The 27,258-nt window shown below is 42.9% G+C and overlaps 1 protein-coding gene and 1 long non-coding RNA gene across 2 annotated transcripts in view; one reads left to right on the top strand and one right to left on the bottom strand.

The window, feature by feature from the left end:
• Positions 1 to 2,222: 2,222 nt before the first annotated feature.
• Positions 2,223 to 15,202, bottom strand: LOC126929420 (uncharacterized). Its single transcript, XR_007717177.1, has 4 exons — positions 15,152 to 15,202; positions 3,528 to 3,645; positions 3,120 to 3,180; positions 2,223 to 2,296 (listed from the first exon to the last, which is right to left on the bottom strand). It is a non-coding gene; the product is annotated as an uncharacterized LOC126929420 (long non-coding RNA).
• DNAAF9 (dynein axonemal assembly factor 9) overlaps positions 14,300 to 27,258 on the top strand; it is a 164,623-nt gene continuing 151,664 nt past the window's right edge. Inside the window, exon 1 of the mRNA XM_050745657.1 lies at positions 14,300 to 14,501. Within this exon, the coding sequence (XP_050601614.1) occupies positions 14,419 to 14,501 (83 nt within the window). The 5' untranslated portion in view covers positions 14,300 to 14,418. The remainder of the gene's footprint in view (positions 14,502 to 27,258) is intronic.

Below are 27,258 nucleotides of genomic sequence, written 5' to 3'. Positions count from 1 at the left end.
TTGCTTAGTGGGAAATGTTAGAGGTAGGCTAGAGGTAAAGCTGGGCAGGCTTGAGAGTTTTTTGAGCGAAATGTTGGAATGCTGGGGAGGAAAAAGAGGTTCAGGAAGGGCTGAGGAGGTTTGCCATCTGAGTTTTGATGTTTCTCTTTATTGTTTCTCCATGGAAATAAATTTATTTATTTATTTATTTATTTATTTATTTATTTATTTAATATTTTGAGACAGCAGGGCCTTGCTCTGTCGCCCAGGCTGGAGTGCAGTGGTGCAATCTTGGCTCACTAAGTCTCTGTCTTCCAGGCTTAAGCGATCCTCCAACCTCAGCGTCCCAATTAGCTGGGTCTATAGGCGTACACCACCATGCCTGGCTAATTCTTTTGTATTTGTTGCAGAGATGGAGTTTTTCATGTTGCCCAGGCTGGTCTTGAGCTACTGAGCTCAAGCGATCTACCTGCCTCAGCCTCCAAAAGTGCTGGGATTGCAGGTGTGAGCAATTTAAATTTAAAATATACATTTCAAATTAAAAAAAATTTTTGGCCAGTTGCAGTGGGCTCACACCTGTAATCCCAGCACTTTGGGAGGCCGAGGCAGGCAGATCACCTGAGGTCAGGAGTCTGAGACCAGCCTGGCCAACATGGTGAAACCCTGTCTCTACTAAAAATACAAAAGTTAGCCGGGCGTGGTGGCAGGTGCCTGTAATCCCAGCTATTCAGGAGGCTGAGGCAGGAGAATCACTTGAACCCAGGAGGCTGAGGTTGCAGCGAGCCGAGATCACGCCATTGCACTCCAGCCTGGGCAACAAGAGTGAAATTCTGTCTCAAAAAACAAAAATTAAAAAAAATTTTTGTAGAAAGGGGGGTCTTAATATGTGGCCCTAGCTGGTCTTCAAGCAGTCCTCCCACCTCAGCCTCCCAAAGTGCTTAGATTACAGAAATGAGTCACTGCACCTAGCCTCTCCATGGAAATTGCCATAAAATGTAAATTATTTGTCAAGGGAAAAAAATCTGCTCTGACAGTTAATGTGGGCAAGTCACGTAACCTTTCTGAGGCTCAGTTTCCTTATTTGTATAGTGGAGATAATACCTCATTCTTACCTTATAGAACTGTTGTATTAATTATCTGTTGCTTAATAACAAATTACCTTCAAATTTAGTGACTTGTTACAACATATGATATTTATTATCTTAATCAAACAGTTTCGTGAGTCAGGAATTCAGGAGCAACTTAGCTAACTGGTTCTAGATCATGGTCTCTCTGCAGCCAAGGTATCCACTGGGGCTGTGATCAACTGCAGTGTTGACTGGAGCAGGAAGATCTGCTTCCAGGATGGTTCAGTCACGTGACTGACAAGTTGATGCTGGTTTTTGGCAGGAGGCCTCAGTTTCTCACCATGTGGGCCTCTCCATAGAGCTGCTTGAGTGTGTCCTCATAAAATGGCAGCTACTTTGTCTAGAACAGATGATGCAAGGGAAAGCACAAGGAAGTTGCATATGTCTTTTATGACCAAGCCTTGGACGTCACAATGTGTGCCATACTCTACTGGTAACAGGCCAGGCATGATTCAGTGTTGGGAGAGGCTATACAAAGGCATGAACACAGGACTTGAGGATCACTGGAGGCCACCTTGGAGGCTGGCTACACAGAGGATGACATGAAGTGTGCTTAGTGTGGTTTTGAACTATAGCTTTTATTATCACTCAGCTTCTGGACTCCTTTCACAAATGTCATTTCTTCTGAGAAACCCTCTAGATCACCACAGGTAGTTATGAAATAGCCTTGCCAAAAACAATCAAAGTAGAATCTGTACAGGCTTTTGTTATTTTCCAACTTCAAGATCCTGATTTGAGGCATTGAAGGAAGAGGAATTTTTACCTCTGGTAAAGTCTCTTGGCTGGTTCAGGCCTTCCTACCTCTCTCTGTTCCCATATCATTGAACATCAGAGCCAGCCACGCTCTCCTTTAAATAAATGAAAAGTAATAATAATAAATTAGAATTCATGAAAATTAAAATCTGCTGCACAAAAGACACTTTTAAGAAAATGTAGCTGGGCATGGTGGCTCACACCTGTAATCCCAGCACTTTGGAAGTCCAAGGTGGATGGATCACCTGAGGTCAGGAGTTCCAGACCAGCGTGGCCAACATGGTGAAACCCTGTTTCTACTAAAAATACAAAAAATTAGCTGGGCATCGTGGTGCATACCTGTAATCTCAGGTACTTGGGAGGCTGAGGCAGGAGAATCACTTGAACCCGGTAGGCAGAGGTTGCAGTAAGCTGAGATTGTGCCATTGCACTCCAGCCTGGGCAACAAGAGCAAAACTCCATCTCAGACAAAAAAAAAAAAAAAAAAAAGAAAAGAAAAGAAAATGTAAATGCAACCAATGAGAGAAAACATTCCCAATGCATATATCCAGGAAAGTCTCAGAAATAACATACTCTAAAATAAAGAACTCCTTTAACTCAGTAATAAAACACAAACAACCCATTTTTTAAATGTGCAGAGCACTTTAAAAATATTTTATAACAGAAGATATTCAGATGGTAAATAAGAATATGACAAGATGCCCAACATCATCAGTCATTAGGGAAATGCAAATTAAAATCACAGTGGGACACAACTGCATACGCAGGAGGATGACGAAGGTTAAAGACTGACACTACCAAGTGTCGCTAGGGTCTCACTCTGTGACCCAAACTGGAGTGCAGTGGTGCGATCTTGGCTCACTGCAGCCTCTGCCTCTCAGGCTCAAGTGATTCTCCTGCCTCAGCCTCCCAAGTAGCTTGGATTACAGGTGCATGTCACTACCACCCAGCTAATTTTTGTATTTTTAGTAGGGATGGGGTTTCACCATGTTGCCTAGGCTGGTCTTGAACTCCTGACCTCAAATGATCCGCCCGCCTCGGCCTCCCAAAGTGCTGGGATTACAGGCATGAGCCACTGCCCCAGGACCGAATTCTCATACACTTCTGATGGGAGTGTAAAATGGGGCACAACCACTTTGAAAACCTGTTAGATGGTTATCTTATAAAGATAAACATACATGTACCATATAACCTAGCAATTCTTCTCCTATTTACCCAAGAAGAGTGAAAACATATGGCCACACAAAGACTTATACATACATGTTTTATCGGAGTTTATACACAATATCCTCAAACTGGAAACAAGTCAAATGTTCACCACCTAGTAAGTGGACAGACACATTATGTTACATTTGAGCTATAAAATATTACTCATTATCAATAAAAGTAAACAAATTATTGATACATATAGCATAATGAATGAATCTCAAAAATCAATATGCTGATTCCATTTACATAAATTTCAAGAGCAGACAAAACTAATCTACAGACATTAAAATCAAATCAAGGGCTGGGTGTGAAGGCTCATGCCTATAATTCCAGCACTTTGGGAGGCTGAGGTGGTAGGATCATTTGAGCCTAGGAGTTTAACGCCAGCCTGGGAAACACAATGAGACCCCATCTCTACAAAAAATTTTTTAAAAATTTGCCAGGCATGGTGGCACTCACCTGTGGTCCCAGCTACTTGGGAGGCTGAGGCGAGAGGATCACTTGAGCCTGAGAGTTTGAGGTTATAGTGAGCTATGATTGCATCACTGCACTCCAGCCTGGGCAGCAGAGCAAGATCCTGTCTCAAAACAAACAAACAAACAAAAAAATGAAATCAGTGGTTGCCTGGGGTTAGGTGAGGGATTTGACTGCAAAAGGGTCTTGACTTTCACGTGTGTGTGTGTGTGTGTGTGTGTGTGTGTGTATGTGTGTGTTGTTATTTTGTTATTATTTTTCATTGAGAGTCTCCCAGAACTTTCTGTGGTCATGGAATGGCACTGATTTGGGGAGAAAGTGGTAATAGTTTCACAATTGCATACATTTGTCAAAAATTGTCAAATGAAATATACATTTTATTATAAAGATTTTATACCTCTGTAAAAAAAAGATTATTACAGATTTTTTTTTTTTTTTTTAGACGGGTCTGGCTCTGTGGCCCAGGCTGGAGTACAGTGGCACGATCTCGGCTCACTGCAACCTTCGCCTTCTGGGTTCAAGCAGTTCTCCTGTCTCAGCCTCCTGAGTAGCTGGGACTACAGGCACATGCTGCCATGCCCAGCTAAATTTTGTATTTTTAGTAGAGATGGGGTTTCACTATGCTGGCCAGGCTGTTCTCTAAATCCTGACCCTGTGGTCCGCCTGCCTTGGCCTCCCAAAGTGCTAGGATTACAGGCATGAGCCACCGTGCCTGGCTTATTACATATTATTTTTAAAAGATCATTGTTAACGATTACATGCAATATCTCAGATCATCCACTAGTAGGGTTACCAGATTTAACAAATAAAAATACAAGGACTCAGTTAAATTAGAATCACACCTAATTGCCTGATATAAAAATCATTGTGTGGGACATTCACTAAAAGTATTTCTTTGCTTATAGAAAATAAATTATAAGTATCTGAATTATATATTTCTCTAATTATATTTTTGACCACTGTAATTAAGATTCTTGATTTTGAAATTTGCCTATAAAATTCCTTGTAGATATAATCTATAGTTATTTTCATTGTAATATAGCTTCAACAACGGTAACATCTAACTTATTTCAGTTGTCCATTGAACATTCATTAGTTAGATAACATGCTCAACATTAGCAATATGAGGTTGCATACTGAATGATACGGTTTGGATCTGTGTTCCCACCAAATCTGAAGTCAAACTGTAATCCCCAGTGTTGGAGATGGAGCCTGGTGGGAGGTGATTGGATCGTGGTGGTGGTTTAGCCCCTTGGTGCTGTACTCATGATAGTGATTGTGTACTCTCAGGATTTAGTTGTTTAAAAATGTGTAACATCTCCCCTCTTTCTCTCTTGCTCCTGCTCTAGCCATGCAAGATGTGCCTGCTTCTCCTTCACCTTCTGCCATGATTATAAGTCTCCTGAGGCCTCCCCAGAAACGGAAGCCACTATGCTTCCTGTAGAGCCTGCAGAACTGTGAGCCAATTAAACTTCTTTTTAAAATAAATTACCCAGTCTCAGGTATTTCTTTATAGCAGTGTGAGAAGAAACATTCGGAAAATTGGTTCCAAGGAGCGGGTCACTGCTGTAAAGATACCTGAATATGTGGAAGCAGCTTTGGAATTAGGTAATCAACAGAAGTTGGAAGAGTATGAAGGGCTCAGAAGAAGACAGGAAGATGAAGGAAAGTTTGGAATTTCCTAAACACTTGTGAAATTGTTGTGACCAAAATACTAATGTGATACAGACAATGAAGCCTAGGCTGAAGAGGTCTCAGATGGAGATGACGAATTTATTGGGAACTGGAGCAAAGATCACTTTTATTATGTGTTAGCAAAGAGGTTGGATGCATTGTGCCCCTACCCTAGGGATCTGTGGAACTTTGAACTTGAAAGTGATGATTTAGTGCATCTGATAGAATAAATTTCTAAGCAGTAAAGCATCCAAAATGTGGCCCACCTGCTTTTAACAACCTATGCTCATATGTGTGAGCAAAGAAATGACTTGAAACTTGAGCTTATATTTAAAAGGGAAACAGAATATAAAAGTTTGGAAAATGTGCAGCCCATTTTCAGGGGAGGAGTTCAAGCAGGCTGCATAAATTTGCATAAGAAAACAGAAGCCAGGCAGGTTGTGGTGGCTCATGCCCATAATCCTAGCACTTTGGGAGGCCAAGGTGGGTAAATCATTTGAGGTAAGAAGTTCAAGGCCAACCTGGCCAACATGGCAAAACCCTGTCTCTACTAAAAATACCAAAATTAGCTGGGCATGGTGGTAGGCACCTGTAGTCCCAGCCACTCAGGTGGCTGAGGCAGGAAAACTGAAAGAAGCCAAGTGCTAATATCCAAGACAATGGGAAAGAGGCCTCACAGGCATTTCAGAGACCTTCTTGGCAGCCCCTCCCATCATAGGCCCAGAGGCCAAGTACTGAAGAATGTTTTTTTGGGGGCCAGGCCCAGGGTCCCACTGCCCTGTGCAGCCTTAGGACACTGTTCCCTGCATCCCAGTCACTCCAGCTTTAGTCACAGCTAAAAGGGGCCCAGGTACAGCTCAGGCTGCTGCTTCAGAGGGTGTAAGCCATAAGCCTTGGTGGCTTCTATGTAGTGTTAGCCCTACAGGTGCAGAGAGTGCAAGAGTTGAGGCTTGAGAGCCTCTGCCTAGATTTCAGAGGATATATGGAAAAAAGAGGCATACTGCAGGGGTGGAGCCCTCATGGAGAACCTCTACTAGGGCAGTGTGAAGGGGAAATGTGGGGTTGGAGCCCCCACACGGAGTACCCACTGGAGCACTGCCTAGTGGAGCTGTGAGAAGAAAGTCACTGTCTTCCAGCTCCACTAGGCAGTAGAATGTTAGATCCACTGATAGCTTGCACCCTGCGCCTGGAAAAGCCAGAGGCACTCAACAGAAGCCCATATGAGCAGCCTCAGGGGCTACACCCTGCAAATCCACAGGGGTGGGGCTGCCCAAGGCTTTGGGAGCCTGCCTCTCATACCAGTGTGCCCTAGATGTGGGACATGGGGTCAAAGGAGATTATTTTGGAGCTTTAAGATTTAATGACTACGCTTCTGGATTTCAGACTTGCATGGGGCCTGTGGCCCCTTTTTTTTGTCCAATTTCTCCTTTTTGGAAGGGAGTATTTACCCAATGCCTGTACCCCCACAGTATCTTGGAAGTAACTAACTTGTTTTTGATTTTACAGGTTCATAGGTGGAAGGGACTAGCCTTGTCTCAGATGACACTTTGGACAGTGAACTTTTGAGTTAATGATGGAATGAGTTAAGACTTTAGGGGACTGTTGGGAAGGGATGATTATATTTTGAAATGTGAGAAGGACATGAGCTTTGGGGGGGCTGGGGAAAAATGATGTGGTTTGGATCTGTGTCCCCACCAAATCTCATGTCAAATTGTGATCCCCAGTGTTGGAGGTGGGGCCTGGTGGGACGTGATTGGATTGTGGGGATGGTTTCTCATGAATGGTTTAGCACCAAGTCCTCGGTGCTATACTTGTAATAGTGAGTGCTCATGAGGTTTGGTTGTTTAAAAGTATGTAGCACCTTCCCCTCTCTCTCTTGCTCCTCCTCTAGCCATGTAAGATGTGCCTGCTTCTCCTTTGTCTTCTGCCATGATTGTAAGTTTCCTGAGGTCTCCACAGAAGCAGAAGCCACTATGCTTCCTGTACAGCCTGCAGAACCATGAGCCAATTAAGCCTCTTTTCTTTATAAATTACCCAATCATTCCTGTACAGCCTGCAGAACCATGAGCCAATTAAGTCTCTCTCTCTTTTTTGTTTTAATAAATTGCCCAGTCTTTCCTGAAGTGGCAGGTCCATAAAATACAGAAAATAAAAAATACCCAGTCTGAGGTATTTTTTTATAGCAGTGCAAGAATGGACTAATACACAGAACATATTCTAAGATAAAGTTAACAACCCTGAAAATTGCTCTTCCAATTTGGTTCATTAAAGCAAATACCATCTTTCATGGCACAACTTGATTTTCTATTCTTCAGGATTGTTTCATCTCTTGATCAATAACTTAAAAATGCTGTCCCCCAACAAAAAAGAACATTATCATTTTCTATTCCTTTCTTCTTCAACACTAAATATGAGGATTCCGCTTGTTCCCATGCTAGAAGAGTATTCAGTAATATCTATATAAGAGAATAAAATTCTTGGGTGGGCACGGTGGCTCATGCCTGTAATCCTAGCACTTTGAGGCCAAGGCAGATGGATTGCTTGAGGCCAGGAGTTTGAGATCAGCCTGGTCAACATGGTGAAACCCCGTCTCTACTAAAATTACAAAACCTTAGCCAGGCATGAAAAAGCACGCCTGTAATCCCAGCTATGTCAGGAAGCTGAAGCACAAGAATTGCTCGAACCCAGGAGGTGGAGGTTGCAATGAGCTGAGATCATGGACTCCACCGTACTCCAGCCTAGGCAGCAGTGAGTCTTTGTCAAAAAAAAAAAAAAAAAAAAAAAGAAAATTCTTGATGGGTTGAAATCCATTTCAAAAGGTAATCATGATAAGTGCTGTAATAATTATTCACTTCAAGTCAGACTTTTTCTTGTTCATAAGTAATGTTGTCCCTTTTAAGAACAGCCTTGACACTTAAAGGGTTACATTTTTCTTCATCAATTATTCACTTAACGCATTCAAGAGTTCCCTTAAGCATTGGAGTATTTCAATAACACTGTTTGCTCTTTTTTCATTTGCATAACCCTATTACTAAAAAGCTTTCCCTCAATGGGTTACTTTAAAAGTCAATAGGATATTTGGGGATCTTTTCTTTTTCTCTTTTTTTTTTTTTTTTTAACAAAGAGAGATGAGGTTTTGCTCTGTTACCCAGGCTAGAGTACATAGGTCACAGCTCACTGCAACCTTGAACTCCTGGGCTCAGGCTATCTCCCCACCTCAGCCTCCTGAGTAGATGGGACAACAGGCATGTGCCACCATGCCCGGTTAATTTTTTAAATTTTCAAATAGAAATGGCGTCTCACTATGTTACCCAGACTAGTCTGGAACTCCTGCCTCAAGGGATCCTCCCGCTGTGGCCTCCCCAGTAGCTGGTATTATAGGCGTGCCACCGTGCCTAACCCGAGAGCTTTTTCTTTAAAATTAAAATATATTTTCAGTACTTCAAATAAACTGAGGAGTCTCTCAAATCCATATGTTAAAGAATGCTGGCTATGTGCGGTGGCTCACGCCTGTAATCCCAGCATGTTGGGAGGCCAAGGCAGGTGGATCACCTGAGGTCAGGAGTTCGAGACCAGGCTGACCAACATAATGAAACCCCATGTCTACTAAAAATACAAAATTAGCCAGGCATGGTGGTGCATGCCTGTGATCTCAGCAACTCAGGAGGCTGAGGCAGGAGAATGGCTTGAACCCAAGAGGTGGAGGTTGCAGTGAGCTGAGATTGTGCCACTGCACTCCAGCCTGGGCAACAAGAGCGAAAGTTCATTTCAAAAATAAAAATAAAAAAAGAGAGAGAGCGAGCTAGCAGGTTTTTGAATGCAAGAGAATTGAGGAATACTAAATGCCAACAAAATTACATAAATATCTTAATTGTTCAGTTCAAATATTATAAATGCTGACATAAGAACAATTTCAGGACAGTTGCTTCAAAGGCAATGGAAAGGACATCATATGCTGTTTGAGCAACATTATGCAGAATATGAGCAGGACAGTCAATAGCTTCCATAGAATCAGTCAAGCTTTACTTCAATTTTGAATAAACATTGTGCAAACATCTAGCAATATTTTATTTGTATTATTTCCATCAAAAGCTCTACAGTTTTTAATAACTCCTAATTCATTAGGAGAATCTCTGCAACAATTTGCTCATTTCTGAATCTCATCTGGAAGGGATTCTATACAAAATAGCTCCACAAGCAAGCCTTTTTCACAAGAAAACGATTGCATAAGCAAAGGAAAAGCTTTTCTTCACTGTGGTTACTCATATCCATGGTTATGCTATAAAACAGTGAGGCATTTAGAGCTTTGATAATCACTGCAACAGTAGTAAGTGGAGTCATTACATCTCAAATTATTGCAGTAGATTTTGTCCCGGCATTTGAAAATTTGCTTGCAATATTGGCATTAGAAAATACTACTGGTAGCAGTATGTTGAGCTGAATGATGACAACAGACAGTGTGGGCGGCCATTACAACTTTGCTGTGATTATTTTATCTTCTCAATCTGAATTTGTCTTTAAAATTTGTCATTTTATCCATTCCTTTGGTACAAAAATCACGTATCTTTTATGCTGAGCCGTTAGTATGTGCTGATTTATATCTGACTTTCCACCATTTTCAATATTGAATAAACACTTACATATCACACAAAGAGCTGCAAATGGATTTTCCCTCCTTTAATAAATATACATTCTTCAGAAAATTTGTCATAAAATTCACTCTTGCAATTTGGCATTTGTGGATTCAAATATACACAAATAAAAAAATGGGTAACACAATTGATTTTCAACAAGGGTACCAAGACAATTCAATGCGAAAAAAATAGTATGTTTAACAAATGGTGCTGAGACAAGTGAATAGCCACATGGAAAAGAATGAAGTTGGATCCCTGCCTCACCTCATATAGAAAAATTAATTTGAAATTAATCAAAGACCTAAAATGTAAGAGCCAAAATTATTAAACTCTTATAAGAAAATGTAAGAGTAAGTCTTCATGACTTTGGATTAGGCAATAGTTTCCTAGTTATGACATGTAGAGCACAAACAACAAAATAAAAACATTGACAAACTGGATATCATTAAAATTTTAAAGTTTTGTGTTTCAAACAACAATATCAAGAATGTGAAAAGAAAACCCACAGAATGGGATAAAATTTTTGCAAATCATATTTCTGATAAGGTACTTGTATCTAGACTACATAAAGAGCTACCACAACTTAATAAAAGGATAAGTAACCAAGTAAAAATGGTCAAAAATTTCGAGCAGACATTCCTCCAAAGAAGAGGTACATGCCAGGTACAGCGGCTCACGCCTGTAATCCCAGCACTTTGGGAGGCTGAGGCGGGTGGATCACCTGAGGTCGGGAGTTTGAGATTGGCCTGACCAACATGGGAAAACCCCGTCTCTACTGAAAATACAAAATTAGCTGGGCGTGGTGGCTCATGCCTGTAATCTCAGCTACTGGGGAGGCTGAGGCAGGAGAATCACTTGAACCCAGGAGGCAAAGGTTGCGGTGAGCTGAGATCACGCCATTGCACTCCACCCTGGGCAACAAGAGTGAAACTTCCTCTCAAAAACAAAAAAGAAGAAGAAGAAGAGGTACAAATGGCTAATAAGCACACGAAGAGATGGTTGACATCATTAGCTATCAGGCAATGTAAACCAAAACCACAATGAGATACCACTTCATAACCTGTAAAATGGCTATAATAAAAAAGATAATGAGTATTAGGGAAGATAATGGAAAAATTGGAACTGACATATCATGCTGGTGAGAATATAAATGATGCAGCCACTTTGGAAAACAGGTTGACAGTTCCTCAAAAGGTTAAACATAAGAGTTATCATGTGATCCAGAAACTCACTCTTAGATCTCCAAGGAAACAAACTGTATGTCCACACAAAAACTTGTACACAAATGTTAATATAGCATTAGCTACAAAACACAGCAAAAAAGTGGAAACAATCTGACTGTTCATTAACAGATAAATGAATAAGCAAGATGTGGTATATCCATTCAATGGAATAATATTCAACCATGAAAAGGAACAAAATTCTGATACATGCTGCAACATGGATGAACCTTATAAACATTATGCTAAATGGAAGAAGGCAGTCATGAAAAACCATATATTGAATGACTCTGATAACATGAAATGTCCAGAATAGGCAAATTAAAAGGTTAGTGGTTTTCTAGGGCTAGGGTGGTTGGGGAGAAACGGGGAATGACTGCTAACAGGTACAGGATTTTCCTGTTGGATTGACAAAAATGTTCTAAAATTGATTGTGGTGGTGGTTGCACAAATCTGTGCCTATACTCATTTTTTTTTTTGAGACAGGGTCTCACTCTGTCCTCCATGTTGGAGTGCAGTGGCCTGATCTCAACTCACTGCATCCTAGACCTCCCAGGCTCAATCGATCCTCCCAACTCAGTCTCCTGAGTAGTTGGGTCTACAGACACATGCCACTATGCCTGGCCAATTTGTGTGTGTGCGCATATATGAAATATATTTTGTACATATATTATATAAATATAATATATATTATAAATAAACATATATATATAAATATATATACACAAATACATATATATAGAGAGATGAGGTTTTGCCATGTTGCCCAGGCTGGTCTCAAACTCTTGGGCTCAAGAAATCCACTCATCTTAGCCTCCCAAAGTGCTGGGACTGCAGGCGTGCATCACCACGTCCAGCACCGTTGAATTGTTTTTAGAGCTGATTTTCAGAGCTTTTGCACCGATGGGAAGTTATCTCTAAATAATGGTCGTTACTTGTTCATGACTCTGGACTTGAGCTAAAAAACTGATCACTGCAAGCATAGAAAGAATTGAGAGAATTGTATTTGATAAATCTCATGATGGTGTCATTGCGTCTGTCATAAGTCCAAACTCATACCAAATGGTAACTGGGAATTGAATCTTGAGCTGTGAACTTTGAACTCGGACAAAACAATAAATTGAACTCAATAGCTGATGTTTAAAAAAGTGAATTTCTTCTCTGCTTGCAAGAGACAGCTGTACTTGTAAGGTACAGCCTCTCTGAACAAAGCCAGAGCTAATCTTATAAAAGGTTTTGAAGGCCGGGCGCGGTTCACGCCTGTAATCCCAGCACTTTGGCAGGCCAAGGCTGGCGAATCACTTGAGGCCAGGAGTTCAAGACCAGCCCGGCCAACACGGCGAAACCCTGTCTCCACTAAAAATACAAAAAATTAGCCAGGCGTGGTGGCACAGGCCTGTAATCCCAGCTACCTGGGAAGCTGAGGCACAAGAATCGCTTGAACCAGGAGGCAGAGGTTGCAGTGAGCGGAAATCGTGCCACTGCACTCCAGCCTGAGCAACAGAGCAAGACTCTGTCTCAAAAAAAAAAAAAAAGAAAAAAAAAAAAAGAGAAAAAAAAGGAGCTTTAAAAAAGGCCAGGCGCGGGGTGGCTCAGGCCTGTAATCCCAGCACTTTGAGAGGCCAAGGCAGGCGGATCACCTGAGGTCAAGAGTTGAGACCAGCCTGGCCAACATGGCAAAACCCCGTCTCTACTAAAAATACAAAAATGAGCCGGGCGTGGTGGCGGGAGCCTATAGTCCCAGCTACTCGGTGGGCTGAGGTAGGAGAATCGCTTGAACCCGGGAGACAGAGGTTGCAGTGAGCCGAGATCGCACCACTGCACTCCAGCCTGGGCGACAGAATGAGACTCAGTCTGGGAAAGAAAAGAAAATGGTTTTGGAAACATTCGCCTTCAGGGATTGGCTGTCTTTCCCAAGCAGAAGTGTGGAGCGAGTGACTGACTCGGCTGTGTGTGTGGATACTGGAGTGCGGCAGTTGAATACCCACTGACTTTCCGAAGCCTGGTCGCTGGTATCAGGCACTTGTTGATTGGCTATTGTCGCAGGCCTAGAGCAGTCACTGATTGGCTGACTTTCAGAAGCGTGAGGTAGTCATTGATTTACTAAGAAGCATAGTTACCGGAGTGAGGCTATCGCTGATTGGCTGATTTTCAGAGCTGTTGCACCGACGAGAAGTGATCTCTAAATAATAGTGGTTATTTCTTCACGGCTCCGGACTTGAGCTAAAAAAGTATTTTGCTTTCTTGAATATGAAAGACAAGCACTTTAAATTCCTACTCCCTTCTGGTCTTCCCTCAGACAAACCTGAAGGAGACACCATAGGGATTGTCCACATCTTCATTAGTGAAGGAAAGATTTTCAGCCAGTGTTGTAATTTAAGTCATCTAGCACCAATTACTGTGGGAGAAAAATAGCTCCAATTATTGCAATTTATTGTAAAAAGATTAATATAGGACATTTAAGGCATTCCGACAAGGTCAACAAAGGACGCAGGACAATAGTCATTAAATACGTCCTGTATATACAGGACGCCTGCAACTATCAGTGAAGTATTTCCCAAGTTTCTTGTACATGTCCCTGCAGAAACCGGTAGAGCCAGGATCTTAACAGTAAAGGTTATAGGGGTCTTCTGGGATCCTGTGAGCCTCTAACGCTCATGCTCTGCGCAGGGCTGGGTGCGCACTGCTATGCTAACCCGAGGCCGGCTAGGAATCTACCGGACGTTTGAAGGGTGGGTGCAGAATTGATGAGCAGGAGGCGGGAAGACACCCGTTCCGGAGAGTAGGGAAGCGAGCCGGGTGCGGAGGAGGAGCGCTGGACTCCGGAGCCGGAGCGGAAGACTTCGCTGGAGGCGGGGGCTGGCCCGGCGGGGCGAGGCGGGGCGGGGCGGGCAGAGCCGGAGGGGCGGGGCCGGGCTGGGAGAGGCTCCGCCCCCGGGCGCGTCAGTGTGCGTGGCCGGGGGGCGCCGCGCAGACCCCCGCTTTATGATGTCGGGCTTGAGGACGAAGCAGGGCGGCGCTGTGGCAACCCTCACCCTGCGGACACGCGCTCCCAACATCCGGCCCGGCGGCGTCGCCGCTTAAGAAGTGGGGTCCCTGTGGCAGTGCGCCGACCCCCAACTCCAGCCGCTCCCGACGCCCCCATCCACTCTTGGTGCGCGCGCGCCCCTCCCCGCCCCCCCGCCCCCGCCCCCGCCCCCGCTGGGCCCCGCGCGCCGCGCCCCCTCCCACCCGGCACGCCCTGCCGCCCCGCCCGGCCGCAGCCAGCCTGGAGCCGCCCCGCGGGCCACAGAGACCCTCGCAGCGGCACCGTCCTCCTCCGCCGCCCGCCGCCCGCAGCCCGCCGCCATGGACGTGTACCCCCAGCGCCGGCTGGGGCTGCCCCGCGCTCGGTCCCCTGGCGGCTCCAGCCGCGGGTCACCGTCCGTCAGGTACGCGGGGCAGAGGCAGCCGAGGGTCGGCCGGGCGGGGGATGCGGGCTGTCGGGGTCCAGCGACGCCTCTCGCCGCAGGGCGTGGTGCGACATGGCTTCCTCGGGATGGTTCTTTCCTGAAGAGCTCAGGGAGAAATGTTTTCCCAGGAACGGCGCCCTCTGTAGAGGCCCCACAATGGCTCCCCTTTGGACAACCCTGCGACGGTTTCCCCACAATGGCTCCCAGACAGACAACCCTGCAACGGTTTCCCCACAATGGCTCCCCTACAGACACCCCTGCAACGGTTTCCCCACAGTGGCTCCCCTATAGACAACGCTGCAACGGTTTCCTCACAATGGCTCCCCTATAGACAACCCTGCAACGGTTTCCCCACAATGGCTCCCCTATAGACAACCCTGCAACGGTTTCCCCACAATGGCTCCCCTATGGACAACAGTTCTCTGTGAAGACCGTGTTATGACGTCCTCACCCCCATAGAACCTTTCTCCCTGGAAAGATTCTTCTACACAGAACCCCACAGAGGCTTCCCTATAAATGACTCACTCGCCTTCCCCATGGAATGTTTCCCCCAGAAACTGCTACCTCTAGAGAACTCACACCTCCACACACACAGTAGCTCCCTTGTGTAGAATCCCCAAGTGGATTACCTAGAAAGCCCCCTGTCGTGGGTCTCTAGAGCCTTTGCCCTTGACAACGGCTTCCTTAGAGTGTCCCCCGCCCCCTACGTACATAATGACAGCATCTCCCCTATTACGCGTATCCCCAGCTCCCCCTGCCTCAGCCTGCATCGCGACGCCCCCTCACTCCACAATAGGGAGCTCAGGTTGGGAGGAAGTAGAGGTATTAGGGACGCAGGAGGAAAAGCTGGGTAAATAGGGGAAAGAGGCTTAGAGCCCCCGAAAGCGGCGGGCGCCGGGCCCCTTACCGTAGAGACACAGTCCCAGGCTACCTCGCTATGGGGAGGGGGTGATCGTGGGGAGGGCTCCCCGCCCCCTTTAGATATAGGAAGATCCGTTTCCGATTTCTGTGCCCTATGCCTTTGGTGCTGCTGACCTTGTTAGTCTGGGCATTGTTTGTGATGGAGCTGTTTTGGGGCGCCGGCGCAGTGTGGAGGTTGGAATGATGGAGGGGTTGCAGCAGAGACCTTTGAGAGGGAGAGGGAGAGAGAGAATGCGAGCCATGAGCTTTGGTACCTCTAAACTGTCATTAAAACAGGAGAGGGTTTTGTTGTTGTTTGCTTTTTCTTATTCTGGCCACATAGCAAAGCAAATGTTGTATTGTTCCCTTGAAAGGAGGTTGCCAGTCTACCTGTTAGAACAGCTTTTCTTATATTCTTGTTATGGTACTTAAGGCATATGTTTTAACTTTGCTTGCTGATCTGTTTTTTGGGGTTGTTTGCTTTAACTAGACCAAATTATTGCAGAACAAGAAACTGATTCTTAGAAACCTGTTTCTTTTTTACTTCCCTGCATTCCTTTCCACATCCCAGAGTCCAATATATGTTTGTTGAACAAATAAAGGATAGGGAAGATGGGAGGTAGATACCAATGAAACATTGCATTTAGGAGTCCTAAATTGCTTCGAAATCTGTCAAGTGACATTTTTGAACTCCTGCTCTGCCCTTCAATGTAATTCCTTGTGGGCTTTACAGTTCCAAGTTTAACTGCTTGTGGTAACCATCTCCAATCCTTTGCAACATTTCTGCCAGTTTCACTGTCTGAAGCAAAGTATTTGAATTTGTATAGACATTGCATAGGATACTTTAGAACAGCCATCCGTTAAATCTAGGCTCTATGTAGACTTGAGGTTTATCCCAGATCGTCTTGCGCTTAGGAGTTTGGATTTGAGTCTATTGAGACCTTTAGGGGGAAAAAAATCATCTCTACCTTAGAATCCGTCTCTTAACTGCTGCCTCTCTTGTTTTTAGTAGCATGACCATGTGCTTTTAATTTATTCTTTTAAAGTAGTGATTCCATGTTAACAGAAGTATGCTGGCTCACTTTACTGATCATACCCGCACTCCAAATCCTCTATCAAGTGGTTTGAATGAAACTTGTTTGATTTCAGACAAGGAATAGTGCAAGGAACCGCAAGGCCTAGCTGCCCAATACCTTTGGTGAAAGAAATTTGCTGAAGGCTTCCCTCCTTTCCCCACTTCTACATGATTGAACGTGCTTTTCTTGCCCATTCAAGCCTTTCCCTTACTCTTGACATTGAATGTTTCTAGCACTTTCCTGTCACCCATATATGGCTTGGCTGCTGACTGCTGAGTGATGAAAGGGGCAAACCTAACTGGTGAAGTGACATTCCTAAGACCCATAGATAGTTCTGCAAGTGTATGGTTCTAGCACGGTAGTTCATTTTCACAGATGGAGAATGGAGATCAAGAATTAAAATGTTGTTGCTCAGAATTAGAGGCTTCTCTTTAAGTATGTGATAGTCATCAGTGTTACCAGGTATTTTTGGTTTCTGTCTCTTGAGCATGTAGTAGAATTGTACTTGCTTGCTTCTTTGAAGTTAGGTATGGCCTTGAGAGTTGCTTTTGGTCAGTGAAATGCGTGGGAATACTGTGTAGCCTTTCATGGTACAAGCTTCTGTTGTGTAGTTTTCCATTCTCTTTCCTTCTGTCATGGTAGCTGTTGGGGCTGCAAATGGCAGCCACCCATCAGTTGAGGCCCCAGAGTGAGCTTCCAGGTGACCTGTGCTTGACAGGTAGGTTGAGCAAGAAGTGAAACACCACTGGGATTTTGGAATTATTACCAAGGTATAAACTAACCTATCTGGACCAATGCTAAGGAACCAGTGGAAATCTAGCTGAAATATACTTTCCTACTTCAAAATGTTTTTCTGTAGAGGGATCTGTTCCTGCTTGGGACTTCTTTAATAGCTTAAATTTCACTGTTTCTTTATATAAATAATGCAACAAGTACTGTGTTAGGTGCTGTAGATTCAGATAAATACGGCAGTCCCCTGCCCTCAAATAACTCTTGTAAATGGGAAGAGACAATAACAGTAAAAATCATAATATAGAATGGTGAGATATAAGTACTGAGGAAGAAATAGGGCCGAAGGAACAATAACACAAGAAGGCCTAGTCGGTTTTTGCCTCAGCTGTTGAAAGAATGGAGTTGCCATTTATTAGTATTAAGAACACTAGAAGAAGAAAAGACAGCGTAGCAGTGTCTTCCAAGTTCTGAGAGAAAATGGTTTCCTACCTCCGAGGTGGGAGAATAATCGGAAATAGACATCGAAAGCTGAATGAGATTGTTGATAGTGTGATGAGAACTAATAATCAGGCTGGGCACGGTGGCTCACACCTGTAATCCCAGCACTTTGAGAGGCCCAGGCGGATGGATCACCTGAGGTCAGTAGTTTGAGCGTGGTGGCGGGCGCCTGTAGTCCCAGCTACTCAGGAGGCTGAGACAGGAGAATGGCGTGGACCTGGGAGGCGGAGGTTGCAGTGAGCTGAGAACGCGCCACTGCACTCCAGCCTGGGCGACAGAACGAGACTCCTTCTCAAAAAAAAAAAAAATTAACTAGGCATGATAGTGGGCACCTGTAATCCCAGCTACTTGGGAGACTGAGGCAGGAGTATCACCTGAACCCGGGAGGCGGAGGTTGCGGGGAGCCAAGATCGTGCCATTGCACTCCAGTCTGGGCAACAAGAGTGAAACTCCATGTCAAAAAAAAAAAGGACTAATAATCGACAATTAGATTCGATAATGTGGAGGTCACTAGTGACCTTGACAAGAACAGTTTTGGTGCAGTGGGTTCAAGAGAAAATGAAGCCGGTCACCTGTAAGTCAGCTACTTGGAAGACTGAGGTGGGAGGATCCCTTGAGTCCAGGAATTCAAGTCCAGTCTGGGCAACATAGCAAGACCCCCGTCTCTCAAAAAATAAATTGATTAATTTACAAAGGAGAAAATGAGAGGAGAATTGAAGACACTGAATATAGACAGTCATAGTGATATTCTTTTGAGGATGGTTATAAGGAGAGCAGAGTAATGGGGCTATAGTTGGAAGATCATGAGGTTTGAGTTCTTTTTGTTTTTAGATGGGCAGACATTATAGTATGTTTGTAAATTGATGGGCTGATGCAGTAGGGAGGGACAATTGATGACTAAAGAGAAGAGACACTTGCAAGGGTGAAGTCCTTGAGTAGGTAAGGTGGAATGGGATCTAGTATGTAAATGGGGATGTTGGTCTCAAGTTAGATAGGAGCAATGCAGACACAATTCGTTGGTGGCAGATTATGTGAACCCAAATGCTGGTTGGTGAGAGAAAGTGGAAGTTCTCTTCTGATTACTTCTGTGTTCTCAGGTAAATAAGAAGGAAGGTCTTCAGCTAAAAATGAAGAGAGGTGTCGGATTCATCCAAGAGAATGGGGAAGAATGAGTTGAAAATAAGGAAAAGTTTTAGAATTTCCAGGCAGCACCTAATGCCCATTTGATGTCTGTAGTTATAAACCTAGGTGAGACCCTAGTTAGCATAGTTGTATGCTTTTCCTGCAGCTGCGTTGAGCTGCTTGGATGTGGGCAATGTGGAAGGGAATAGCTGAAGTAGGGTAAAGGACACCACCATTGGAAGTGGAGGAATCAAGGCACTGAGAGGTAAAGATCGTGGTGAATATTGAGATTATCATGAATTAACAGAATGACCTAGGGATCTGTAGATGTCGGCAACAGGGAGAGATAGCAAGTAGTTATTGTTTGAAGACATGAAGAAATGATAAAAAAAAAAAAAATACATTTCTTAGAACCAAAGGACATACATTTCCAGATTGAAAGGACTTGCCAAGAATCTAGCACAATAAATTTTAAAATATCCATGCCAATACCACATAATCTCACTCATATGTGGGTAGAATCTAAAAAAGTTGATCTTGGCCCTGGTGGGAGGATTGCTTGAGCCCATGAGTTTGACACCAGTCTGGGTAACATGGCGAGACCCCATCTTTACAAAATTAAAAAAAAAAAAAATTAGCCAGGCTTGGTGGCATGCGCCTGTGATTCCAACTACTCAGGAGGCTGAGATGGGAGGATCTTTTGAGCCTAAGAGGTCAAGGCTACAGTGAGCTGTGTTCATGCCACTGCACTCCAGCCTGGGGAACAGAGCGAGGTCCTGGGTCAAGGAAAAAAAAAAAAAAAAGTTGATCTTATACAAGTAGAGAGTAGAATAGTGATAGTTAGGGTATAGCGGGGATGGGGAGATGCTGTTTGAAGGATACATAATTACAGTTGGGTAGAGGAATAAGTTTAAGAGATCGGTTATACAACATGGTAACTGTAGTTAATGATGATATATTCTTGAAAAATGCAAACAGAGTGGATATTAAGTGTACTCATCACAAAAACAACTATGTGAGGTGATACATTTGTTAATTAGCTAGATTTAACTTTTCTGCAATGTATATATACTTCAAAACATCAGATACACATATACATACCTACAGTTTTACCTGTCAGTTTAAAATAAAGATACCCATGTCACGGCATAGCATCATGAAATTTTCTAGCACCATAAAGACAAAAGAATCTAGATAGGATCAGGAATCCTAGGATTCTAGCAGGATTGGAAGTTAGGAAGTAGTGGAGCAAAGAGTGCCTTTTGAAGGAAAATAGATTCCCACCCAGAATTCTGCACCCAGCCAAACTCTCAGGCAAGTGTAAGAAAGGATGAAGATATTTCACACATGTGAGTTCTCAAAATTTGACCTCCCATGCATGTTTTACGAAGAAGCTACTGGAGGATGTGCTCTAGCAAAACAATCTGATTAAGGATTTCCTATGCTGGGGTCCCTTCTACCATCTTCTATAGAAAGATTCTACGGATCTTCCTATATCGAAAGGGGGCAGGGAACCCTCCCCACGATCACCCCCTCCCCATACCAAGGTAGCTTGGGTGACATAGGTAGGATTTCTTTATTGTCAAGAGGGTCATGGGGAAGAACCTTCTTTATCACCCCTGGAAAGTACCAGGGGGCTGGGATTATTTTTAATTGCCATTTCCCACATCGTTTCCCTTGCTGCCTAGATTGGTGTCTGGCACGTAGAACTCGCTGAGTTTGAACTGCTAATGTTAGCTATTATGAAACACTGCTCCAATAATGATTTATTGAATGAATAGAGAATAATTACAGGTGAAGCTGTGGGCTATGTTAAATTTCATGGGTATTCAGAGAATGAAGAATCGTAGTTGTGAGCTAGGTGGTAAGAAAGTGGTTCATCGGCCGGGTGCTGTGGCTCATGTCTGTAATCCCAGCACTTGGGAGGCTGAGGTGGGTGGATCACCTGAGGTCAGGAGTTGAAGACCAGCCTGGCCTTGGAAAAACCCCATCTCTACTAAAAATACAAAAATTAGTCAGGCCTGGTGGCGGGTGCCTGTAATCCCAGCTACTGGGGAGGCTGAGGCAGGAGAATTGCTTGAACCCAAGAGGCAGAGGTTTCAGTGAGCTGAGATCGTGCCACTGCACTCCAGCCTGGGCAACGGAGTAAGACTCCGTCTCAAAAATTTAAAAAAAAAAAGGAAAGTGATTCATGATAGTGATGCTCTAGAGAAAGCACTTTAATTAAAGCCTCGCAGAGGTTAGTTATCTCTTCAGGTGTTAGCCAGCTGCCATTACCCCTGGTTCTCTTGGGGGATTTACAGATTTACAGAAGTAATAACTACAGTGCAGATGGTCACAGCCTTAAGAAAACTCAAAACACAAAGCAAGCCAATGCCCTGGAATACCTGAAAATGTGGAGCTTCAGCCTCCAGTTTACTTGGATGCTGGCCAGGAAGGCTTGGTGTGGTGCCTATAAAGGGTATGCTTACTTAGACTTGTATGGCTTTATTTCTCATCCAGGGTTAGAGGCCTATATAACTTCCTTTTCACTTGTATCTGTGATGGCAGTATACTGAGGACTCTTATTTAGTGAGTATTGTGGCATTAATAGTACATACTATCTTAACAGTGTTTCACAGCTTGTGAGGTTCTCTGAGGTTCTCTGAGGGTCAGGGCCTTCTCTGAGGTTCTGACCTTTGGAGAGGGGAGTGAATGAGACACAAATGCCCTTTAAGTAACACAGCTTAAATTATTGTTTTTGCCATAAAATTGTTAAAAAAGAAAGAAAAGCGAAGCAGGGTTTGCAACTTGGATATTTAAAATTGTTATCTGTGATTTTTTGCTCTGTTTTGAAGAAAAGGCAGCTCGTTTGGCATTCTTTTTGTTTTTAACTTTTAATTTTGAAGTAATTTTAGATTTATAGATGAATTTCAAATATGGTGCAGAGTGTTCCTATATACTCTTCATGCAGCTTTCCTTAATATTAAGATCTTACATATAACCCTGGTGCATTTATCAAAACTAAGAGATTAATATTGGTATAATAGATTTGTTTACTTAGTAAATTTTTGTTTACTTGGAGTTTACTACTCCAGCTTTTATTTGAATTTTCCCAGTTTTTCCACACATTCTTTTTCTGTTCCAGGATCCAACTCAGGATTTCACATTGCATTTAGATTTGGCATGTTTTTAGTGGTCAAATAAGTGAAGGAAAGGAATTGTGAATGCTTTGTGACTGAAGACCTGTGAAACTGACTTTACAAAGAACAGGTTCAGTAAGGAAATATTAAGAGAATGCCAGAGAAAAGGAAGAAAATGGAAAATAAAGTGTTGTATACACTAGAATATAGTGAACAAACTTCCAGATAACATTTTCCATTTGTGATGGGTAACATTTTCTGAAGTTCTGGAATTTAGTTTGTAGAGTGTCATGCATACCAATTCATGAAATGTGTGTAGACATGAGTTGCTATTGGACATGAGTTTTAACCATTTTAGAGAAGGTGGCCTATCAGGATCTAAGTTTGGCAGCTGGCAAGATGCTTAACAATAATGACTTTAAGAAGATGTCTGTCTAGTTCAAAGGCAGGCCAGTCCTGTTACAGAGTCATCAGGGAACCAGGCCTCTTCTATGTTTGTGTTCTGCTGTCTTTTAGCAGGTGGCTTCTATATTCACCGTAGCTCATGATCACAGAATGGCTATAGGAACTCCAGCCATTACGTCTGTCAGACAAGAAACGGAAACAGAAGGGGTTTCCTTCCTTGTTGAGTCAGTTCCCTTTAGAGAGCTGTCTTGGAAGCTTCTACTTGATGACTTCTGTGTATGTCTAACATTGATCAACTCTGGAGGCAAAGGACCTGGACCTATTGTTGCCCCAAATAAAGTTGTACTCTACTAAGAAAGAAGAGGAGAATGGATACGGATTAGTCAACTGTTTATTTTTACCAGGGAGGTAGCTGTGTGGAATGAAGTTTACATTGCTTAGGATTACTAATGGGTCTAGTAAGCTACATGAAAGTACTGGGAGAAAATTTAAATCATTGAATAATTCAATGATGCAAGCACATTTTTCAGGCATATCACATGTGTCTGTGTGTTTGTCCCTTCAGTTTGAGACACCTTATGGTCATCGGTCAACCATATATTAGCTATGACAGCAGGAACATTGGCTAGCTTTTTTCCACTGCAGGTTATTCCTCCAGCAAAGACATCAGTGGGAAGTGTCATTTATTGCCTTACTGCACATCCCACCTTTTTGCCTTTTCTCCATATCTCTAGTTTTGCAAAGGGAGGTAAATGATTGCTGCGTTAATGCAGGGCCAGTTTTCTTAAACCCATAGCAGTCCTACAATGAGCTCTTTTTAATCAGCACCTAAAGTCTAGATTAATGCCAATATGGCTTTTATTACTTGTGCTGTTGATTCCCAAACGCCACCAACATTTTATTGTGAAACATTTCAAAAGTACAGAAAAGTTTGAAGAATTGTTCAGTGAACATTTGTATATACCATACCTAGATTCTATACTTAATATATCTGCTATATATGCCTTATATAAGGCAGATCCTTTTCTCTATCCATCCAATTTTTTTTAATGCTTTTCAAAATAATGTGTAGACACCAGTATGGTTCAACCCTAAATACTTCCTGGGATTGATTTTATAGTAATGCTTTCCATTGCAAGTGACAGAAATCCAATTCAAAGGATTTAAGTAAAAAATGGAATGTATTGGCTTATTTGACTGGAAAGGATAGTGGGGAGATAGACTTATAGGAAGAGTTGCTGGAACTAGTGCCTTAGGGACTGGAGCCAAGACTCTGCTATCAGAACTGTTAACTCTGTCCATGCTGTCTCTCACCTGCTTCTCACTACCTGGTTGCGCATTCTTCTATGAATATATCTTCCCCAAGGCAGGGAAGATGATTATCGTAGCCCCAAACCACATTCTTCCTGCACCGTGATCCTGGAGGCTATTTGTCTTCTAGCTTTAGAGTGAGAGCCCGGGAAAGGACTCCACTTGACCTGACTTGCACCTGGATAAATCATGATGGGGCACTGGCCTGGAAGGGTCACAGAATGTATTACCAGGAGAGATAGAAATGGAAAGTGTGCTGAGTGGAGTATAGTCCTCAGAAAGCTTTCCCACTCATTCTCTTGAGGCTGGCATAATCCTGGTACTTGATTAGGAAAGCACAAAGGAGAGCTACAAATACAAAAATCATAAGTAAAACAATAGTATATTGAATCTAGAAGTATGGTAAAACAACAGTACTACTTCATGCACACGTCGGCTTTGTCCAAGAAATGCAAGAATTGTTCATTATTAGGAAATCTATTAATGAAGTTAATAGACTGGTAGATGCTCCCCCCAAAAAAATCTGCTTAAAATTTAACACTCATTCCTGATTTAAACCGCTAATATAATAAGGTTCCAGCTAATGTAATAAGATAAGCAAAACAAATAATCATCTATTGAGTGGATTATTACAGTAGACTCTTTTTTTTTTTTTTTTTTTTTTTTTTTTTGAGACAGGGTCTCACTCTGTCACCCAGGCTGGAGTGCAGTGTTGTGATCTCCACTCACAGCAACCTCTGCCTCCCAGGCTCAAGCAATCCTCCCAACTCAGCCTCCTGAGTAACTGGGACTACAGATGTGTGCCACCACACCTGGCTAATTTTTGTGTTTTTTGTAGAGACAGGATTTTGCCATGTTGCCCAGGCTGGTCTCAAACTCCTTGCCCTCCTTGACCTCCCCCAGTGCTGGGATTACAGGCATGAGCCACCATGCCTCTCCAGCAGTAGAGTCTTAATTGGTCTCTCAGGTTCAACTTTTATCCCCCTTCGGTCCGTTTTCAACACAGCAAATAGAGTGATATTATTAAAATGTACATCTTTTCTTATGTCATACCTCTTTTTGAAGCACTCTAAGCACTACAAGTAAAAGCTGAAATAATCAAGTACTAGACCTTAACTAATCTTCCCCACACACACATACTTTTTTTTTTCCTTTTCATCTGCTACTCTTTTCCTCACCTACTCTGCTCCAGCCACACAGGCTCAGTGACACTCCCTTCAGGGCCTTTTCCCTTGCTGCATAGCTTGTGCTCTCACTTCCTTTAGGTCTTTATGCAAAGGTACTCTTGATGAGGCCTTTCCTCATCTTTTAAACTGCACTCTACCCTCCTCTTAGGACTCACAACCTCCCACTTATCACCATATGACAAGTATGTTTTACTTACTTATTTAGTTTGTCTCTCCTCCCTCACGCCTTCCTCCCTTAAAATTAAGTTCTGGTTGTGTTTCAAGGATTTTTTGTCCTTTTGTTCATTGCTAAATCCCCCGTGCTCTGAACAGTGCCTGGCACACAGTAGGTGCTCAATAAAAAGTTGATGAATTAATGAGTTGAAATAAAAACTGTAAATAAATTGTAAATAAAAAAAGAGAGAAAACTGCTCTGATTTACTAACCAGAAAACTTAAGACAATAGACAAAACTGTTAGGACTAATTAGAGTTTAGCAAGTTCTTTAAAAAAAAAATGCAACGGACTCTGTTTTCGTCTGTTTTCATGCTGCTGATAGACATACCTGAGACTGGGCAATTTACAAAAGAAAGAGGTTTATTGGACTCACAGTTCCACATGACTGAGGAGACCTCACAATCATGGCAGAAGGTGAAAGGCACATCCTACATGGCAGCAGACAAGAGAAGAGAGCTTGTGCAGGGAAACTCCCATTTTTAAAACCATCAGATCTCATGGGACTTATTCACTATTACGGGAAGAGCACAGGGAAGAACCCACCCCCATGATTCAATTACCTCCCACCAGGTTCCTCCCATGACTCATGGGAATTATGGGAGTTACAATTCAAGATGAGATTTGGGTGGGGACACAGCCAGTCCATATCAGATTCCTGATGACATTCAAATTACAAGTTCAAGTGATTCTCCTGCCTCAGCCTCCCAAGTAGCTGGGATTACTGGCATGTGCCACCACACCCAGCTAATTTTTGTATTTTTAGTAGAGACGAGGTTTCACCATGTTGGCCAGGCTGGTCTTGAACTCCTGATCTCGGATGATCCACCTGCCTCGGCCTCCCAAAGTTCAGGGATTACAGACGTGAGCCACTGTACCCGGCCCAATACAACTTTTAAAATATGATGAAATATGTAAATTATTCTGAAGAAACTCAAATGACTGACTAGAAAGTAGGTAAAGAATATGACTATGCACTCACAGAAAAAGAAATGTAGATAATCAATAAACATTTGACAACTTCCCTTGCAATTAGGGAAGTGTGAGTTGTAACTCAGAATTCTAGCCACTAATTTGGCATTAGTTGAAGAGTGGTAACACATAATTTAGAAACTTGTGGGAAACAGGCACTCTGGCATATTATAGGTAAATGGTTTAAAAGAACAATTTGGCAACACCTATCAAAATTTAAAATGCAGGCACCTCTTAACCTGGCAGTGCTACTTTTAGATCTCTTCCTTGCAGAAACTTTTGTGTTTGTGCCAAAGATGGACATAAAAGGTTGCTCACCATAGCATTGTTTGCAATAGCAAGCATAAATAGTAAAAATCCTGAATATTCAATCATAGCAGCTGGTTAAATAAAAACAAAAGAACACAGTACAACAGTTTTATGTGATTTATTTTTTATTTTTGTTTTGTTTTGTTTGAAACAAGATGTCACTCTGTTGCCCAGCCTGGAGTGCAGTGGCTCGATCTCGGCTCATTGCAGCCTCAACCTCCTGGGCTCAAGCAGTCTCCCCACCTCAGCCTCCTGAGTAGCTGGGACCATAGGCATGCCCCTGTGACCACCATGCCTAAGTTTTTGTAGAGACAGAGTTTTGCCATGTTGACCAGGCTGGTCTCGAACTCCTAAACTCAAGAGGAGAATTGCTTGAACCCAGGAGGCAGAGGTTGCAGTGAGCTAAGATTGTGCCACTTTACTCCAGCCTGGACAACAGAGCAAGACTCTGTCTCAAAAATAAATAAATAAATAAATACATAAATAAATAAAAGGTATTCAACATCATTAGTGATCAGATATGAGCCACCGCACCTGGCCAGCAGTTTTAAAAATGAGATTCAGTTCTATGTACTAAGCTGGAAAGATCTCCGAGGTATAATGTTAAGTGAAAAAAAGCATGTTGCAGAGCAGTGACATATTTTATTGTTTTGTTTATGTAAAAACAAATACTTCCCCAACAAAACACCCAAACTATGTATTACTGAGAGTTGCATACCAAATTGTTCGTGTCAGTTTTCTATGAGATGAATCAGATGGTATATGAGGATTCACTTTGTAAAACATTCAAAACACAAAGTGTACAGGATATAAGAAGAATATATAGTATTTTAATTGTTTAATTTCAAGATAAAGAAAGCATCAATCTTGGAGAAAAACTGGGTAAAAAT

Source organism: Macaca thibetana, chromosome 10 (genome assembly GCF_024542745.1).
Source record: "Macaca thibetana thibetana isolate TM-01 chromosome 10, ASM2454274v1, whole genome shotgun sequence".
In the NCBI taxonomy this organism is placed as follows: domain Eukaryota; kingdom Metazoa; phylum Chordata; class Mammalia; order Primates; family Cercopithecidae; genus Macaca; species Macaca thibetana.
The sequence above is the reverse complement of the archived record's forward strand: the minus strand, read 5'-3'. Positions and strand labels throughout refer to the sequence as shown.